The sequence below is a fragment of the Sapajus apella genome, unplaced genomic scaffold (assembly GCF_009761245.1).
Source record: "Sapajus apella isolate SASKATOON/1434 unplaced genomic scaffold, GSC_monkey_1.0 scaffold37, whole genome shotgun sequence".
Classification (NCBI taxonomy): domain Eukaryota; kingdom Metazoa; phylum Chordata; class Mammalia; order Primates; family Cebidae; genus Sapajus; species Sapajus apella.
Window position 1 is genome coordinate 15,937,117 of NW_022436977.1, and position 20,747 is coordinate 15,957,863.

A 20,747-nucleotide genomic window follows, 5' to 3' on the forward strand; every position below is an offset into this window, starting at 1 on the left:
TTGCATCTCTTTACCTGTGGGCAGTATTGTTAAGTCTGAAGGGCCTCTTCCCTCCCAACAGATAAGAACATGTAGTGACTAGTGTACAATAAGTCTGAAGGTTGGACAATTGGAGGTCAGGAATAGACGAGAGCCTTTTAGTTTCAGCATGTCAAGGCTTCCACTCAAAAATCTAGAGCAATCCCATTGAGGATTGCTGGTATAATGTCAAAAATGGGTCAAATCAAATTCCTACATGGGCCAGAAAAGTGATAGAAAGTAGTGAAACACCTGGGTGTTATATAATATACCAACAGGACAATATAATAAGCAAACAGGACTATTTTTCTTGTTGAAACGGGGTCTTACTCTATCGCCTGTCACCCAGGCTAGAGTGCTGCAGTCTGCAGCCTTGAACTCCTCAGCTCAAGTGATCCTCCTGCCTCAGCCTCCCAAGTAGCTGGGACTGCAGGCACATGCCACCACTCCCAGCTAAGGATGATTTTTTTACATCCACTCACAAAAAAAAATGTTCATTTTCCCTTTTTTTGGGGGGGGTCTATCTTCTTTCTTCCCTACTATTGATAGGAACGTGGACACAGAGAAATACCTAATTAGAATACAAAAACAAGAGTGCAAGTGTGCTGATAAAGTACAAATGACCTCAACTGGTAAGTGGTAAATGATTTGAGTACCAGGGGAACTATTATACAAACAGCTGTGGAAACTGTAGTGCACTGGAAAGCCGTGCCTCATCTAACAAGGTAGCTACTATCTCAGCCCTAGTTCATTGATGCCCTGCAGAAATGTAGGACAGGTAGTCTCAGATATTCCACCATTCAGTAATCCAGATTCTTCTGTATATTCTTCTCATTTGAAGCCCAAGTTTTTAGTCATTCTGCGGGCCAAACTCTGTACACCTGCAAACCAGATGTGGCCCATGGGCTGCTGGGCTATAACCCCTGATCTAAATGCTGCCTCGATATGAGTCTTCAAAATCTAGCTCCAGCCACTGTAGCCAATCTTATTCTTCACCACATAGCAAAGCAAACCCTTCACTCTCACTGAACCTCCTACATGCACCATGTTTGCCTATACCCATAGGCTTTGCTCATCTGCAGCATGCACTCCACAGCTTTTAAACTCTATTCATTCTTTAGGGCCATGCTCAAAGTCCATTTACGGCATGATCTTTTTTCTAATACCCCTGGCCCTATCCCTTCCAGGTGAGTTTAGCATCTCTCATAATGTCTAGAATACCACATGGTGATGGTAGGACTGAAACATAGTTCTTTTTTTCAAGAGACAAATCAAAACAAATATAGGATAGATCCCTCACTTAGAATGATCATGTGTTTCCACCAAAAAAGAGTGCACATTGGAAATTTTTACTCACCTTGTGCAAAGAAGAAATCCCATGGTAAAAATTTTAAATGGAAGAGCAAAGCAATGACAAGTGCCTTTTTTTTAAACACCGATCCAGGTATATTTAAAGAATTATATCCCAACCACAAATCCTTTGTGGAAAATGGCACGGTGTTAAAAAAAAAAAATAGAAGATTATACATTTAAATAAATACAGGTTTTGGATTTTAGGGTTTATAGAACTCAAAATTCTTTTAACAAGTTTGACTCGAGCTTTCTCAGGCATTTACCTTTCTGCTAAGAATGAAAATGCACCAGAAGTTTATTTTAAAATAGAATATTGGCTTTCCTATTATTCTATATATGACTATTATCTTTCAAGAAATACAATCAGCTTTGTGCAGGCCTCCCTTAAACTGAGATCCTAGATAGTGATACCCAATCTGTGAGTTAAACATTAATGAGCTAATAAAATCACAGAATAATAAGTAATTGTGATAATTTTCTGGATAATTCATTCCATAAAACCATTGCTATCTCACTTATCTGAGTATTTCAGCAAAATATTTTGGTCCAAATCATTGTGTAATTCAGAAAGTGCTTCCTGTATTCTGTCCACAAGAGGAAGCCAGTAATTTGCCATCACTGGCCAAACATTTCTGCCTACTCTTGATATACACACAGAGGCACCCATCAATACCATTACAAATCCCAGGATTCATTAAGTCTTTTCATAGTCACTCTCACCCACACACCTGCATACCTGCCTTACACTGAGGTACATATATACAAACAAGCTTTGGTAAACACACAGAAAAGGAATATAAAGAATGTGTGGGAATTCTCAGAAGCCTCTCTTGGATTAGAGAGATATTTGAGAAAAAGTAGTCGAAAAAGAATGAGAATAAAGTAAGTTCTATGAACAAACTGAATTATCATTCAGATAATTCTTTATTTATTTATTTTTATTTGTATTTGGGCTCTGGGGTACATGTGCATGACCTGCATCCTGCAGGATTGTTCCATGGTACACACATGCTATAGTGGTTTGCTGTCTCCATCCCACCACCCATCACCCCCGCCACCCCCTGGTCACCTACATCAGGCATTTATCCCAGTGTTATCCCTCCCCATCCTCCCTGTCCCCCTCCCCCCATTGTCTCCACCCTCCCCTCCCCTCTATCCCCCGACCTAGTCCTGTGAATGTTGTTCCCTTCCCTGTGCCCAAGTGTTCTCATTGTTCATCACCCACCTATGAATGAAAACATTCAGTGTTTGGTTTTCTGTTCTATGTCAGTTTGCTGAGAATGATGGTTTCTACGTTCATCCATGTCTCTACAAAGGACAGGAACTCATCATTTTTTATGGCTGCATAGTATTCCATGGTGTATATATGCCACCATTTTTTTGTCCAGTCTATCATCGATGGGCATTTGGGTTGCTTCCAGGTCTTTGCTATCATAAACAGTGCTGCAGCGAACATCTGTGTGCATGTGTCTTTATGATAGAATGATTTCTAATCCTTTGGGTATATACCCATTAATGGGATTGCTGGGTCAAATGGAATTTCTATTTCTAGGTCCTTGAGGAATTGCCACACTGTCTTCCACAATGGCTGAACTAATTTGCACTTGCACCAACAGTGTAAAAGTGTTCCTCTTTCTCCACATCCTCTCCAGCATCTCTTGTCTCCAGATTTTTCAATCATGGCCATTCTAACTGGTGTGAGATGGCATCTCAATGTGGTTTTGATTTGCATTTCTCTAATGACCAATGATGATGAGCATTTTTTCATGTTTCTTGGCCGCATATTTGTCTTCTTTTAAAAAGTGTTCTTTAAAAAGTGTTCATATCCTTCACCCACTTTTGAATGGATTTGTTTGCTTTTTTCTTGTAAATCTGCTTTAGTTCTTTGTAGATTCTGGCTATTAACCCTTTGTCTGATGGGTGGGTTGCGAAAATTTTTTGGTTGCCAGTTAACTCTAATGATTGCTTCTTTTGCTGTGCAGAAGCTCTTAAGTTTAATTAGGTCCCATTTGTCTATTTTGGCTTTTGTTGCCAGTGCTTTTGGTGTTTTAGTCATGAAGTCCTTGCCTATGCCTATGTCCTGAATGGTTTTGCCTAGGTTTTCTTCTAGGGTTTTTATGGTGTTACTTCTTATGTTTAAATCTTTAATCCATATGGAATTAATTTTTGTATAAGGTGTAAGGAAGGGGTCCAGTTTCAGCTTCCTGCATATGGCTAGCCAGTTTTCCCAATGCCATTTATTAAACAGGGAATCCTTTCCCTATTGCTTGTTTTTGTCCGGTTTCTCAAAGACCAGATGGTTGTAGATTTGTGGCATTGCTTCTTAGGCCTCTGTTCTGTTCCACTGGTCTATATCTCTGTTTTGGTACCAGTACCATGCTGTTTTGATTACTGTAGCCTTGTAGTATAGTTTGAAGTCAGGTAGCATGATGCCTCCAGCTTTGTTCTTTTTGCTTAGGATTGTCTGGGCTATGTGGGCTCTCTTTTGGTTCCATATGAATTTTAAAGTGGTTTTTCCAGTTCTGTGAAGAAGGTCAATGGTAGCTTGATGGGGATAGCATTGAATATATAAATCACTTTGGGCAGTGTGGCCATTTTCACAATATTGATTCTTCCTAACCATGAGCATGGAATGTTTTTCCATATGTTTGCATCCTCTCTTATTTCTTTGAGCAGTGGTTTGTAGTTCTCCTTGAAGAGATCTTTTACCTCCTTTGTCAGTTGTATTCCTAGGTATTTTGTTATCTTTGTAGCAATTGTGAATTGGAGTTCACTCATGATTTGGCTGGCTGTTTGTCTGTTACTGGTGTATAGGCATGCTTGTGATTTCTGCACATTGATTTTGTGTCCTGAGACTTTGCTGAAGTTGCTTATCAGCTTAAGGAGGTTTTGGGCTGAGACGATGGGGTCTTCTAAATATACAATCATGTAATCTGCAAATAGGGACAATTTGACTTCTTCTTTTCCTAATTGAATGCCCTTTATTTCTTTTTCTTGCCTAATTGCTCTGGCTAGAACTTCCAATACTGTATTGAATAGGAGTGATGAGAGAGGGCTTCCTTGTCTAGTGCCAGTTTTTAAAGGGAATGCTTCCATTTTTTGCCCATTCAGTATGATATTGGCTGTGGGTTTGTCATAAATAGCTTTTATTATTTTGAGGTACGTCCCATCAATACCTAGTTTATTGAGAGTTTTTAGCATAAAGAGTTGTTGATTTTGTCAAAGGCAGTCTCTGCATCTCTTGAGATAATCATGTGGTTTTTGTGTTTGGTTCTGTTTATGTGATGAATTACGTTTATAGATTTGCATATGTTGAACCAGCCTTGCATCCCCAGTATGAAGCCTACTTGATCATGGTGGATAAGGTTTTTGATGTGCTGTTGGATTTGGTTTGCCAGTATTTTATTGAAGATTTTTGCCCAATGTTCATCATGGATATTGGTCTGTAGTTTTCTTTTTTAGTTGTGTCTCTGCCAGATTTTGGTATCAGGATGATGTTGGTCTTATAGAAAGAGTTAGGGAGGATTCCCTCTTTTTGTATTGTTTGGAATAGTTTCAGCAGGAATGGTACCAGCTCCTCTTATGTCTGGTAGAATTCAGTTGTTAACCCACCTGGACCTGGACTTTTTTTGGTCAGTAGGCTATTAATTGCTGCCTCAACTTCAGACCTTGTTATTGGTCTATTCAGGGTTTCAACTTCTTCTTGGCTTAGTCTTGGGAGTGTGCAAGTGTCCCAGCATTTATCCATTTCTTCCAGATTTACTAGTTTATGTGCATAGAGTTGTTTGTAGTGATCTCTGATGGTAGTTTGTATTTTCGAGGAATCGGTGGTGATCTCCCCTTATCATTTTTTATAGCATCTATTCAATTCTTCTCTCTTTTCTTTTTTATTAGTCTAGCTATCAGTCTGTTTTGTTGATCTTTTCAAAAAACCAGCTCCTGGATTTATTGATTTTTTTTGAAGTTTTTTTTTTTTTTGTGTCTCTCTCTCCTTCAGTTATCTGATCTTAGTTATTTCTTGTCTTCTGCTTACTTTTGAGTTTTGTTGATCTTGCTCCTCTAGCTCTTTCAATATTGATGATAGGGTGTCGATTTCAGATCTTTCCTTGTCCGTTTTATCAGAGACTAGGATTGCTACCCCTGCTTTTTTTGCTCTCCATTTGCTTGGTAAATCTTCTTGCATCCCTTTATTTTGAGTCTTTGTGAGTCTTTGCATGTGAGATGGGTCTCCTGAATATAGCACATTGATGGGTCTTGACTTTTTATCCAGTTTGCCAGACTGTGTCTTTTGATTGGGGCATTTAGGCCATTTACACTCAACATTAATATTGTTTTGTTTTTTTTTTTTTTTGAGATGGAGTTTCGCTCTTGTTACCCAGGCTGGAGTGCAATGGCGCGATCTCGGCTCACTGCAACCTCCGCCTCCTGGGTTCAGGCAATCCTCCTGCCTCAGCCTCCTGAGTAGCTGGGATTACAGGCACACGCCACCATGTCCAGCTGATTTTTTTTTTTGTATTTTTAGTAGAGACGGGGTTTCACCATGTTGACCAGGATGGTCTCGATCTCTTGACCTCGTGATCCACCCGCCTCGGCCTCCCAAAGTGCTGGGATTACAGGCGTGAGCCACTGCGCCCGGCAACATTAATATTGTTATGTTTTCATTTGATCCTGCCATTTTGTTACTGGCTAGTTGTTTTGCCCATTAATTGTTGTGGCTCCTTCATTGTGTCATTATTCTTTACCATTTGGTACATTTTTGCGGTGGCTGGTACTGGTTGTTCCTTTCCATGTTTACTACTTCATTCAGTAGCTCCTGTAAGGCAGGTCTTATAAGTGACGAAATCTCTCAGCAATTGCTTGTCCCTAAAGGATTTTATTTCTCCTTCACTTATGAAGCTTAATTTGGCTGGATATGAAATTCTGGGTTGAAAGTTCTTTTCTTTAAGGATGTTGAACATTGGCCCTGACTCCCTTCTTGCTTGTAGGGTTTCTGCCGAGAGATCTGCTGTGTCTCTGATGGTCTTTCCTTTGTGGATGACTCGACCTTTCTCTCTGGCTGCCCTTAGGATTTTTTCCTTCATTTCAACCCTGGTGAATCTGACAACTGTGTGCCTTGGGGTTGCTCTTCTTGAGGAATGTCTTTGTGGTGTCCTCTGTATTTCCTGGATTTGAATGTTGGCCTGCCTTGTTAGGTTGGGAAAGTTCTCTTGGATAATATCTTGAAGAGTGTTTTCCAACTTGGATTCATTCTCCCTGTCACATTCAGGTACACTGATCAAGCACAGATTAGGTTTTTTAACATAATCCCATAGTTCTTGGAAGCTTTGTTCATCTTTTTTTTTCACTCTTCTTTATCTAATCTTGCCTTCTTGTTTTATTTCATTGATTTGATCTTCTATCTCTGATATCCTTTCTTCTGCTTGATCGATTCAGCTGTTGAGACTTGTGTATGCCTCGTGAAGTTCTTGTGCTGTGTTTTTCAGCTCCATCAAGTCGTTTATGTTCTTCTCTAAGCTGGTTATTCTAGTTAGCATTTCATCTAACTTTTTTTTCAAGGTTCTTAGTTTCTTTGCATTGGGTTAGGACATGGTCGTTTAACTCAGAGAAGTTTGTTATTTCCCACCTTCTGAAGCCTGCTTCTGTCAATTCGTCAGATTCATGCTCTGTCTTTTTTTGTTCCCTTGATGGTCAGGAGTTGTGATCCCTGGGAGGAGAAGAGATGTTCCATTCTTTGATGGTTTCATCCTTTCTGCACTGTTTTTTTCCCATCTTTGTGGATTTATATCCCTTTAATATTTGAAGTTGGTGATTTCAGGAGGAGTCTCTGAGTGGACTTTTTTTCTATTGAGGTTGGAGCTGTATCTTTTTTGGCCTGTAGAGGGCGTTGCTGGGCTCTCTAGGGTTCAGTCAGTTTGTAGGGTGGGTGGTCCTTCCCTGGAGTTTGTTTGCAGGTGAGATGGGCCCTGCCTTCCCAGTGGCATCTCTCCCAGAGCTGGATCTTCCTGGTTGGGGTCAAGCTGGTGTATTTGCTGCCAAGCTCTCTAGTGAGGGCTTCAGTTTGAGTTTTGTGGAGGTGGGGCCTCCCAGGCGTAATGGTCTGTTTCCCTGCTTTCAACTCTGCCTCCTTCTGTGGGATGGTCCATCCTGCTTGGCGTTAGTCCAAACTCCCGCCCAGATCCCTGTGACAACTTGCCACAGGGAGGTAGCCACTGCTCAGATTTGCATCACCTACCCACGGCACCCCACCGCCTGGCAGGGCACTCGTGGACCATGGGTTGCAGGAGGGATGAGGTAAGCACAGGATCCGAAACAGAGCACTGAGGGGGTTAAATCCCCCGACCCTCCAAGCCAGCTGCACGTTTCAGGTGGGGACACGCACCCCCCAACCCCCGCCCCCCGTCTTGATTTGCCCCCCTGGGTGGCTCTTGCCCTGCGGCTCCTTCCCTGGGCCTAATTTCAGTACCCTATCAGCCCCACAGAAATGAACCTGGCACCTCGTTTGGAATCATGAAGTCCTCTAGCCCTCTGTGTTTTACATGCTGGGAGCTGCATTCCAGTACTGGCTTCTCTCAGCCATCTTGGCACCCCCTCAGTAATTCTTTATTTCAATGTGAATAGAAGAGACTTAAAGTATATTTTTTTCTAAGTTTTTCTGTTAAGTGATGGAGATAGCTCAGGGCCAAAAGAATTGAAAGTCGTTATTTATATGATATCACATAGTTTAAAAATATTCAAATGAATCTGAATTTTCTACCTGTATCCCTCTTTTGTCAAAAAAAATCCTAACTCTCTTAATAATTGGAGAAACCTCACGTTCAATTACACAGTGTCCAAGAAAATCTGTAAAACTTCAATCCTGTATTGTTTTCATAGCGTTCTGAAGCTAAAATTGAGAGAGACTGTGTGGCATCACTGTCATCATCATCATCATCATTAACAGAAAACTACAACTATGAGGAAGAACACTAAGAGAAACCAGAAATGAACTCTACTCAAGAATAATGCATACAATTCAATGGTATCAGTTTAACTGTAGCAATATATTTAATTCAAGTCCAATCCATTAAATCAGTATTGTGTGTTTTACCATTCATCTTTAAAAATCTTCAAATCAGTAAATCTCAGTATATTCTTAAAAGATCTGTCCAAGCATGATCTTGGCTCTTAATAGTAAAACCATATTTTAAAATGGAAAAATAACTATTATGAAGCATAGAGAGCTTTCAACCATTTCTTTGGAAATACATCTTGATAATAGCAACCATTCATCATAATAGAAAACAGAAAGAAGATTAATTTACTGTGGCATAGAAAGTTCTGCCAATTCCTAAGCGCCCTAAATAGTTTCTCTGAGATTTTTTACATTTTTCAGGCCTCAAGGAAAACCAAAGCCCCGCCTCCAGGTTTGGTAGCAAATAAACTCTGTTTCTCCGGTGCTAAGCTTCCATCACTCCTCTGGTAATAAGCTTTGTGCACATTTGCTAGGAAGCTGGTCAGCTTGTCCGCAGGTACTATTGACACTGTGCAGCCTCCCCATCCTGCTCCAGTAAGTCGTGACCCTTCAGCCCCAAACTTCCTAAAGCAATGAGAAAAAAAATATTAGAACCTATAAATATTAGAACCCATAAATGAAAATAAAGTGATTTGCTTGGTGTCTATGGAACACATAGCCTACCTAAGTTACATGAAGAAAATACATGAGAGGTTTTTAGGTGTCATCAAACATATCAGGACATTAAGATATTTAGACTGTTTCAGAGCATGATCTGGAATTTTTTTATTGTATCTAAATCTGGTCCCTGGTTTTGACTCCAAGTAGTAAAAGTCAACAGTACTTCTCCCATTTCATGACTGGCAACAACCCACTGTAATATTGATTCCATAAAGTAGCCACTTGAAGAGTTGTATAGCAAGCCTACACGTAAATCAGGAAGGAGCCATTAAAATAAAACAGGCAATGGTAAAAGAAATGTAGGTAACTCTGAATCAGAAGGTCACTCCAAATGAGGGCAAATCAAAATTTAAAGTGCACAGTCCTATACAGGTTTTCACCAGTGGCTATTTCAGCTGCATTCTTATGGCTGGGCTATTTCACAAAGAAGAATCAGTCTCCTAGAACAGATAGCCTCATTCACTGAATAAACTTAGCAACAAAAAGCTTATTATTAAACTCCAGGTTGAGTGGGTGGTTGGTTGAATCTCTAATGGAAAATTAAGCAAATCTTTCCACAAAGAGGATGACAGTCCATACCACCATCTCTGTGCCTTCTGGAGCTGATCTGATTACTGAACTCAGAATTCAACATCAAGTGAGACGTATCTGATTAGGATGGCAACAACTATATAAAGGACCACACAGCAAGAGGTAATTTTAGTCACTGTAAACCAGGTACAATTTTAAACCTAAGATTTTAACCAAAGTGAAAGGACCTATCACAATGTACACAGATCACTCAGCTTTAAAAGATGCAATTTATCCTGACAAGAAAGTTAACATGTACTTACAATTAATTATTCCTAATAAAATTCCCTCCAAATTATTAGTGGATTAAAGGCTATATAATTAATTTGGCACAATTTTACCTCTTTTTTTCAATCTAAATGAGATACTTTATTTTCTGGATATATCAATAGAATACTACCTCTACTCTAGAACATCAAACTTACTGCATGCCAGTAACTGATTTTCTCTTCAATGATTCTTCTCAGTTGATTTCTTTTTATCACCTGCTTTATTACATATATTAAAATATGCTTTTCAAATGAAAATAGGTGTTCAGGAAAGAAAAAAAATGCTTACAAACAAACAAACGTCACTGATCTCCTCCTATCCCTTAAACATTCAGCTTATGGCCCAGTAGCTGAACTAAGCCTTAAATCTCATCATCTAGGCTGAAAAATTTCTCTGACCTTGGGATCCTTGAATTCTAAATTTCTAGGTTGGCAAAGGGCCTGTTTGCAGTTTGTTGATTTCAAAAATGGTTGTCATATGTAGTTGCATCAAACTCTCACTGTGGAAGATGCTGGGAAAAACTGAGGCGTCACTGAAGTGTCTCTGGAAGACCCTAAAATATGGGCATTAAAGCCAGCCATGACATGGTATAGTAAAGAACACTGTGCCTTCTTATTTAAGATCCAAAATAGGCCATTTTGCTGGACTCTAGTCATCAAGCCTTTAAGGGTCTTCAGTGAACTTCTAAAAGGCATATTTTATAATATTTTCTTACTTAAAGAGTTTTTTAAAGCTGTGATTTTTCAAAATTGAACCTAAAGCAAACTGAGAGTATTGTTTTTAATCTGGCTATAAAATCTATAGGAATTGAGCCAGAGGGTCTGTTTCCTGAAACTTCTACTAGTTTCCAGAGAGCAGAAGCTGGAAGTCTTTCTAGGTAAATATACTCACCACTGAGTCTCCAGAGCTGCTCTGTCACTACTCTGCATGCTACAGATGAAAATGAACTGAACTGCATCAATCACATGGTCTGAAATCATCAGGGCTCAAATTTCCCAAATAGAGAATGATAAGTGCTATTATAAATAGGCTTCTGCCCCTGAGTCAGTGACACATTTGATCACAAGTCAGGGCTGCCCCAGCAGCTGGTCAGTAGCCTGCCCAGCTACATACACTTATAAAGTCCAAAAGGTCTGTCTGCAGTGTTCCCCACTGGTACTTAATAGGCCTTTTGGCATATGCCATAGAAATGCTGAGAAGACCAAAGGTTAGTAGCCCATATACACTTTAAATAAGAAAAAAAGTAAGTGAACCCAGGGTGTTTAGCGAACTTTTCATGTTTGCACCTTTTTCTGGAAGAACGATAAATCATTAAAAACACATCTCCTGAGCTATTGCACATCAGAGAGGCAATACAAGAATCACAAAAACCAAAACCCCAAAATCCCTCAGATCCCATTTTGTTGATTGTGCTGACTGGATTGGGAATAATGTGGAAAGATTTGTCAAAGCAACAAAGGCAGCTCTGCTTTATAAAGCATGATTGACAAAGGCTAGGGTAGATGAAGGATGGAGATTATGAGGAATGTTCTCTTTGATCCTTTTATTGCTGAAAAGTATACTCACAGAATTAACTATCCAGGCACCCAATAAAGCCAAAGTCAAATTTCCTACTTTAAAGTGAACTAATTTGACCATAAAGTGCTTACTAAGTTGCAAGATACAGAGCAATGGAGAGGGTGGGGAGGAGATCCAGAGAGACCCAACTGTACTACACACTTGAGAAAGAGGGAAGGTAAGAAGTTAGGCTTTGTATTTCAATTCTGTTTCATTTCTTTCAAAATAAGTGAATATATATTATACAAATGGATATGAAATAAATTATTTCAGGAAATCTTGAATTTAGGAATAGGTCACATCCATCTCTCTGACCCTAACCCAGCACAATTCTAGGCATTTAATAGGTTCTACTAAATGGCTGCTAGACTAAAATAGTTATTTTAAAATATTTTTTAAATTATATGTAATATAAGCAGTCAGCAGTGTATTCTTTACTTGGGAAGACTTCTACCTTATGCCTCTAGGAAATGGCAAGAATCACAGGTAAGAGACCGTCTAGCACAGTTTCTGTGATTTTTACAGCCAGGTTAGAAACCATACCTTCAAATTGCTTTAGAGTCAAGAAACCACAGCTTTAAACACTGTTCAAAAGAGAAAGGATAAGAAAATATGCCTACAAGTCTACTTTAGAAATGTAAGCCACTTAAAGGCCACTGGAGAGCAGGGGTTCGGGTCCTGCAAATGGCATGTATATTCATAAGTAAAAGAGGCTCAAAAAGAAGTGAACCCCTAAGAGTAGCTGAAATGGCTCGTTCCCTTGTTTGTTTGTGTTTTTTTTTTTTTGATCGAGTATGCAGATTAGCACTTAAGGTCATAGGGAAAGAGCACAGAATTATGGATTTGCACTTAATTCTTCCCCATTATGACCTTGTCAAAAGCATGGGTGCGAGAGGCTGAGCAGCCTCACCATGGAACACATTGCAGAAAGATTTCTGAGGAAGACAAAGCAAATTAACTTTTGTTATCATAGTTGATCCATTAAAATTTGTCATTCATCTTCCTTAGCTTGGGCAATAATGCAGCAATTAATCTTCTCTAATTTCAACAAGTGCCAAACGGAAATAAAAGGCATTAATCATTTTGTCTTAAGTGAAACCAGGGAACCAATACTGAATGAGCTGTCTCACATTTTGTGTCCTCCAGTAATCCCACTTAAAATTTTGTCATTTCTTTCTGTTTATATTTTGTTCAGTTACAAGAGATATTTTATAATTCAGCAAAAATTACCTTTTTCTTCATTATTCTTGGTTTCATATAATTTAAGTTCTAACTTAAGTTTTTAATAATTTAATACTTAATAATTTAAGTTTTAGTTTTTTTAAAATGCCTCACTCTGTAAGGATAGTTTTCTTCCTCTTCCCTGCTCCTTTCTTTAGATTCTAAACTGATTTTCCCTTGAAGAGCAGGAAAAGGCTCAACTGAAAAAGAGAGCTAGCAATGGTGAACTCTACTCTTTCCCAGTACCCCTTCTCTCCACGTCACAAAGTTGTTGTATACATTGTCCTGTATGCTAACTACCTAGAGATGCCTTTTTAATTCAGTCTAGTTCAGATCACTCTAAGATTTTCTGTGTGTGTATAGCACCTTGGGTCTTCTAGGTATTCAAGTCCTTCATTTACTCATTCAATTAGTTGTCTTTTTATACAAATAGTTTCCAAAAAGGCCTTCAGGAACACTAAAGGAATTTGGAAGTGCTGTAAGTGGACCAGGGAGGGTGATGTAAAGATTATTTTTGGCAATGCTCCTCCTTGAACCCATTTCAGCTTCCCTCCTCTTCTGGGGAAGTCAAGCAACCTGCTCGGGCTGCCCAGTCTTAGTCACACCTTCCCTACTGATGTTAACATTTTTAAAGGTGGCAGGGAATTGTGAAGGTGGTGGTTGTTTTTAAACAAAGAAGTACTTTGCCAGAGGTTGAGTCTGTGGCATCAGTGGCTCACACCAGGCATTGCCAGGACCCCTTCCAGTAAGACCAACACCCTCCCTGCCTGACCCAGTAAGACACTGACAAGGCTTCAGGAGGAACTAGGGCTTACAAGTAGCTCCACTGTTCATTTATTTGAACCTTTCCCCATATTACTACCTGCTACTCTTCCACCATCTGTCTTCCCCATCCTTTTTAACCATCCTTTATCTTATTCCCTCTAATTTCTGTATTCTTCTGAACCCCTCCTCCTTCCCTCATTAGTTCTCAGATATCTTAAGAGAAAGTCACAGCTTTTGAAAAGTGGAGAGTAGACTGCATTTTCACATGGTATACAGATATCCATGTGAAAATATGTACTGACTGAAGGAGGGAAAATGCCTGCATCAACTTAATTCCTCTGAGGCTATCCTCCTCTGAGATTGCCCTGCCACTTAGGACCCTCCAGTAACTCGCAACCAACTGAAACATTTGAAGAATATTATCTGCTGGTCACAGTGACAGCAAAGAAAAAATTAATAAGAAGCTTTAAAGACCAGACAACTGTTCTGGCCAATATTTTCCACAAGCCAGAAGATAATCTTTCAATATGGAAAACTTGAACCCTATATGATTATGGAATAAGTAGAAAATAACTCTGATACTTAGCAATTGACTTTCCAAACATAACAATCATGAAAAAGTGACCGAGCTCCTGAATTTTCACAGAACTGAATTTTTCTCAGAAAATAAATACAGTAGATGAAAACGGTCCAGTCAGAAACACTTTAGCTGCCATTAAGAAAGGATTTTCCAAAAACAAATAAAATGAAAAGATAAATAAAAGGTACTCTTCCAAACCCATTTAAGACATAGCCATAAACTTTTTCACTAAAACTTATTTTTAAAATGTGTAGATCTATAGACTTCTAGAACAGAAAAAGGAAATGGAGATCATAAAGTGAGGCAATAGTTCAAACTCACAGAGCTCAGAATGAAAACAGAGCCAGAATGCAAACTTTCTTTCAGCCCACTTTTCATCCCACTCTACACATTACGTCCCTGCTCAACATGACTTTGCTTAATGTTCAAATGCTGGAAACTTTGACAACAAAGGCCTCCATCATAAAGCTTCTAAGCTAGGAGATGAAAATAGGTTACATACAAACACACATGTACACACACATATATATGACCTACATTTGAGTGTAATCACATCTCAGTATAACCCAAAGGGAGAGGCAGGTTTGGCAAAATCACTGGATTGAGAGCCAGGCTTTCCAATGAACTCATTATGTGACATTACTCAAATAATGTACTCTCTTAGTGCCCTCTTGGATCTCTAAGGTTCCTTCCTGATCTAATATTTTATGGTACTCTAAGATAACTCATACCCACCCACAATGGTAAAGTGTGCTTTTCAAAAAGATGGCTTTTAGAGGAATAAGGAAAGTTTCTCAGATCAAAAAGCCAGGAGTTGTCTTGATTTCCCTCTTTCACCCACACAGCAATTATCTAAGTCTTCCTTCCAGGCATCTTTGGCATAGAATTGCCTAGCATTCCCATTTCCCCTTTCTCTTCTCAAAGCCAGAAGCCTTCCAATGGCCTACACAGCCTATATGGTATGGCTCCCCGCTTCCTCCCTTACTTCACCTACTGCCTCTCCTTCCTTCCTGGCCGTCTGCCATGCTGATCTTGCTGAGCCTCACACATGACAGCTAAGTATCCACCTCAGGACCTACACACTTGCTGTTCTCATTTATTCACCTCCTTCAGGTCTCTGCTCAAATATCTCTTCCGCAAAGTGGCCTTCTTCAGCCGATCCATACAAAGAGTACCAACCCAACCCTGTAGTCTGTGTTCCTTCCAATTTTTTCCATAGCACTTATCACTACTATTCAAATTATTTTTAATTGTCATTTCTCTCTTTCCGCATGAGAATGTAAGCTTCACAAGAACAAGTACAGGTTGACCACTCTAGAAAGAGAAAGTTCATTTGAGAATTCCAGGAAGCTAGCAAACACCCTTCCACTGCTTTTCAAGTGAGATTCAAACCATCCCACTTCCTTCCAGGCAAAGACATTTCTTCCTGATCTCTGCAAAAATAATTCCACTTCCTCCTATTTCCAGAACCGAACAATATTTGTCCCTTCCATATACTAGGCCTTTGATATTTTCAGAAAAGAGTGCTTAAATGAAATAAGCTGGGAAAGGCTTTTGAAAATTAGTGAGCAAACATGTCAGCAGATCTTCCTCAATGCTGTGGTCAAGTCTCTTGACAAGCTGGGTTACACAGGCCATTTATGATCACTGGAGTCACTTGGTTTAAATTTTTCAGGCTGGGAGTGTGGCAATGAGTGAGGAAGCCACAGGTTCCAAGTGGTTAATTACATTTCCATTACTAATTGTAGTATAGTATTGTGTTCTCACAGTGAAATAACATCTAACATTTGAGAGCTCTCCAGTTTCCTTTCAGTTCTCCCAAGATCACTGAGCTCCTTCCTGCATAAGAGGACTAACTCTATTATCTCCATTCCTTCACAATTTTAAGAAATTTGTTTTTAGGCTTTGTGAAAGAATTTTCCTCTTTACAGTTCTGCCTCAATTAAGCATTTATCACCTGGGCTTTTCTTCAGCCCTTATTTCCTCAAATTGCCTAAACTAAATCTGGAAGGCAGGAAATGCTGGCTTTCTGGGTGATTCCTCAAGCAATTCTGTCCCCACACACTCCCATCAAGCTTGAGATCCTCTGTCAGTTTTCTCCCTTCTAAGTAGAACTACTAAACTTAATTAGGACACTTGACAGGAGTTTCTGGCGGAGCAGCAGTATAATAAAATAAAGCATGAGAAAGTTAACAGGGCCCAGCTCTGAGCAAAGCTACCATCTTGAAAGGCTTAATCATCCAAAGATGGAAAGGTCTTTCTCATGATGTAGAGCTGACTTCAGGCCGGGCGCGGTGGCTCAAGCCTGTAATCCCAGCACTTCGGGAGGCCGAGGTGGGTGGATCACGAGGTCAAGAGATCGAGACCATCCTGGCCAACACGGTGAAACCCCGTCTCTACTAAAAATACAAAAAAAAAATTAGCCAGGCGTGGTGGCACGCGCCTGTCGTCCCAGCTACTCGGGAGGCTGAGGCGGAAGAATCACTACAACCCAGGAGGCAGCGGTTGCAGTGAGCCGAGATTGCGCCACTGCACTCCAGCCTGGTGACAGAGCAAGACTCCGTCAAAAAAAAAAAAAAAAAAAAGAGCTGACTTCAAACTGACTCCAAACCCAGAGCCTCATAAAATCATGGGGACAGGTCTCAAATCTTTCATCCTACAGATATTTAGCAGGGAACAAGTTTAGCTCTATATCATGGGAGACCTCTCATATAGAAAGTGCGGAACAATCTTCATTCTCATAGATTATGAAATGTTACATTTTTTCCATTAATTTAAACAATATTATTTGGTGGTATCTCTTGGCCCCCACCAGACTGTCTCACCGACAGATGTTCACCAGCTGGTCCAGCTCAGGGCAGCTGCACTCATACATGTCCCGGCAGCTCATGTGGCTCTGGTTCATCAACTCTCCTAGCAGCTGGACCGTGTTTTCAGGTGCTTCTTCACATATCTTCTTAAACTGGAGGACTCGTGCAGCCTCGCTGTACACATGCTTTGCCCGCTGATAGAGTTTGAAGATGAGCACTAAGGGGGTGGGGAAGGAGATCAGGAATAGTTACTGGACAACCCAGTATAAAGAAAAACATATTTTTGAAGACTTTCGTTTCTGTTTTCATTATCAATATCTTAACTTTAAATAGGTCTCTCACTGAAAGGGTTCTTTCCACTGAAATGTGTCTATTTGAATGTGTCTATTTGTAGGTCAGTTTTACTTTTTTCTTGATATTGAATAAAATCTCTTAACTATATTTCCTTAACTTCACTCAGCACAGATGTGCATACACTTGTGTGCAATCTAATCCATCCCAAAAGAAAGGAGATGTAACATCTATTGAACACACCCTACATGCCAGACACAGTGGCTCACGCCTGTAATTCCAGCACTTTGGGAGGCTGAGGTGGGTGGATCACCTGAGGTCAGGAGTTTGAGACCAGCCTGACCAACATAATGAAAATTTGTCTCTACTAAAAATACAAAAATTAGCTGCGTATGCTGGTGGGCACCTGTAATCCTAGCTACTTGGGAGGCTGAGACAGGATAATTTATTGAACCCGGGTGGTGGAGGTTACAGTGAGCCCAGATTGCACCATTACACTCCAGCCTGGGTGATAGAGCAAGACTCCGTCTCAAAAAAAAAAAAAAAAGTACTACCTCATGTAGTTCTCATCACAGCACTGAGGGATGTGCAGTATGATCCCTGTTAACAGAAAAGAGAAGCAGGCTCAGTAGAGTGAAATGACATGCTTAAGGTCACACATCCTGAACGTAGAGGAAGCCAAACAGATCAGGGATGCCTGGCACTAGAGCCACATTCTTTCCCCTGTGCCCCAACAAAAAGGACCACTGAGACTTCTTACGGCGGCAATTTTTAATAAAAACCATAATTCTCAGCAAACTAACATATGAACAGAAAACCAAAAACTGCATGTTCTCACTCATAAGGGGAAGTTGAACAATGAGAACGCATAGATGCAGGGAGGGGAATATTACACACCAGGGCCTGTCAGGGGTTAGGGTCTAGAGGAGGGATAGCATTAGGAGAAATACCTAATGTAGATGACAGGTTGATGGGTGCAGCAAACCACCATGGCACGTGTATACATATGTAAAAAACCTGCACGTTCTGCATATGTATCCTAGAACTTAAAGTATAAAAAAAATTTGAATGTATCCTAAAGGAACAGATAAACACAATTATTTATATGGGATATATAATATTTATATATGTACCTGTACATATACTGCAGCATTATTTATTATAAAAGAAAATAAGAAACCACTCAACTATCTAATTACAGAGGACTTTAAAAAATTATACTGGCCAGGTGCAGTGGCTCACACCTGTAATCCTAGCACTTTGGGAGGCTGAGGTGGGTGGATCACAAGGTCAGGAGATTGAGTCTATCCTGGCCAACATGGTAAAACCCTGCCTCTACTAAAAATATAAAAATTAGCTGGGCATGGTTGTGCGCACCTGTAGGCCCAGCAACTCGGGAGGCTGAGGCAGGAGAGTCACTTGAAACTGGGAGGCAAGAGGTTGCAGTGAGCCAAGATTGTGCCACTACACTCCAGCCTGTCAACAGAGTGAGACTCCATCTCAAAAAAAATAATAATTTTTGAAATATTACTGCTATTAAAACTCAGATTCTAAGGCAGTTTGATACATAGGAAATTATTCATTATTAAATGAAAATAAAAGTATATGTACAATTGATAACTCATTTTGCATACACTACACACATATTTATGTACATTTTAATTTAAAAAAACTAAAGCACTAAAATGTTAATAGTGTTATCTCTGTGGTCCCTTATGGGTGACACATACTTGTATTTTCCAGATTACCCGCAGTGACTCTGTAATTTCAGCTACAGAAACATGGCCTATTGCAATGGCTATGTCTATAATATTTACACATTCCTGTGAATAACAACTGAGACTTTCTTACCATTTTCACCCATGCTGAACAGTGGCTGAGCTGGTATGGTGGGTCTGGGAAAATTTATGAAAATTCCCAGGCCTAGGGAATAGAGACAGGGCTAAAAATCAAAAAGTCTAATTTCTTAACAGCTCTGTGACAACTAGCTGTACACAAATTGCCACCTTTATAAGGCCCTATTTATAGTCTCACCTCTAAAATGAGGTGGAAAATCACTTCTCGGGATCCTTCCAGCCCTAACATTTTATAATTCTATGAAGGGCTTCTCCCAAGGGCATCTGTCCTTCAACATTCCCCCCATATTGTTATACGTCGTAAAGAATATACTTTTACTGGTAGTTTTTGTTAACACCTCCAGTTCTACTCTCTGCCCCTTTCCACCCTACTATCAGCCCCAAAGGCTGACTTGTATAGTCTATACCAGTGAGTCCCTTGCCATCTAGATTTGAGAACAGGAAAAGATCAGCAGCAAATGGGAGGGAGGAGAGTGAGGTCAGAGGATTTATTCCCTGGCTCCTCCCTTGCAGAGCCATTTAGAGATGGCACAGTCCCTCCACTGAAGGACACTGAACATCCTTCAAAATCTCCTTTTCTATATGATTCTCTCCTCCTGAGTCTGCCTCCAGGTTCCTCTCCCCTAAACTATGATTACTTTTTCAGAAGCACTTTTACATTTCTACTAATGAGCCAGTAAATCAAGTTTCAGATTACATTTTTTCCCCTCCACAGGACTGTCCTTATAACTTTTCTTATATGACCCCTATATCATTATCATACCTAACAAAATTACCAGTGGTTCCTTAATACTGCCTCATATTTAGTCCATGTTTAAATTTCCCCAATTGTCCACCAGTTTAAATTTCTGTTGGTTTACACCAAGATCTAAACAGATTTCACACATTATATTCAGTTGTTATGTCTAGTAAGTCTCTTTTAATCAATCAAGAATTTAGTGGTTTAGTGATTTTTGATACTCTGTATTTTCAGTATCCTATCCAAGCACATCTTAGGGCCATACCCTATAATAAAACTCAATATAGTCCATTAGGGAGAGTATACTTTGGTTTTCCTTTAGGATTTCACGTTTCTTTAGAATGAAATATTTTCTTTTAGAATTAAATATTTTAAAATAGAAACTATCCAAAGAGATACATTCTATTAAATCCAGGACTGGTGCTTTGATTTTGACAGAAAACATTCACAATACACCCAGAAGACTACCAGAACTTCACAATCCTGGCACCTTCCTGCATCTGTTCTCTTCTTGCAGAGGAAGTGTTTCACAGCAAGACTTCTGAATAGGAATGTCTAACGGGACTCTTGCTGGGCATTCTAAAGGTTCATGAGAGATTGCCATGACTTACAATCTCCTGAACGGTAGTAACTCAGACAACAAGGGAAAGGGCAGAAAGGGCATCTGTTTTCAATTGTGATATAAAAATGTTGCCAAAAGCCACAACAGATTTGGAGACCACCCTTTGGGTGGGAAAGCAGTTCTGTGTTGGCTGAATGTCACAAATGCTCTCTGGATCCAGGGTTCTGGCTTGTTATGTGCTGGCAACTCATCAGGTTTCTGTTATACAGATACCAAAAAAATCCAAGAAAATCTGAAGCTTTATCCATAACAGCTTTCTTCCCTGTCCAGCTAACATTATAGCCAGATATTCCAGCTGTCTATAAGCTCTTGTAATCCTTGAGAGCAATTATTACATTAAAGGATGAAGGAAGCTGTTTCTTGCTATGTTCATTGCATGCATGATTACTTCCAAGGCAAATTCAATTTAAGAATATAACACTA

The 20,747-nt window shown here is 39.8% G+C and overlaps 2 protein-coding genes across 7 annotated transcripts in view; one reads left to right on the forward strand and one right to left on the reverse strand.

Annotated features, from left to right (window-relative positions):
- FAM227B (family with sequence similarity 227 member B) overlaps nucleotides 1-8,430 on the forward strand; it is a 287,158-nt gene extending 278,728 nt beyond the window's left edge. The window contains exon 16 of the mRNA XM_032297820.1: nucleotides 8,245-8,430. Coding sequence (XP_032153711.1) covers nucleotides 8,245-8,340 — 96 coding nt within the window. The 3' untranslated portion in view covers nucleotides 8,341-8,430. The remainder of the gene's footprint in view (nucleotides 1-8,244) is intronic.
- Nucleotides 8,378-20,747, reverse strand: part of GALK2 (galactokinase 2) — a 108,916-nt gene continuing 96,546 nt past the window's right edge. For 5 of the 6 annotated variants that reach the window (XM_032297810.1, XM_032297809.1, XM_032297811.1 and 2 more), the window contains exons 9-10: nucleotides 16,832-17,033; nucleotides 8,383-8,947 (exon numbers count right to left, since the gene is read on the reverse strand). In XM_032297810.1, coding sequence (XP_032153701.1) covers nucleotides 8,740-8,947; nucleotides 16,832-17,033 — 410 coding nt within the window. In that variant the 3' untranslated portion in view covers nucleotides 8,383-8,739. Of the gene's footprint in view, nucleotides 8,948-16,831; nucleotides 17,034-20,747 lie in introns of all 6 variants that reach the window. The other variant, XM_032297808.1, reaches the window with a different exon arrangement.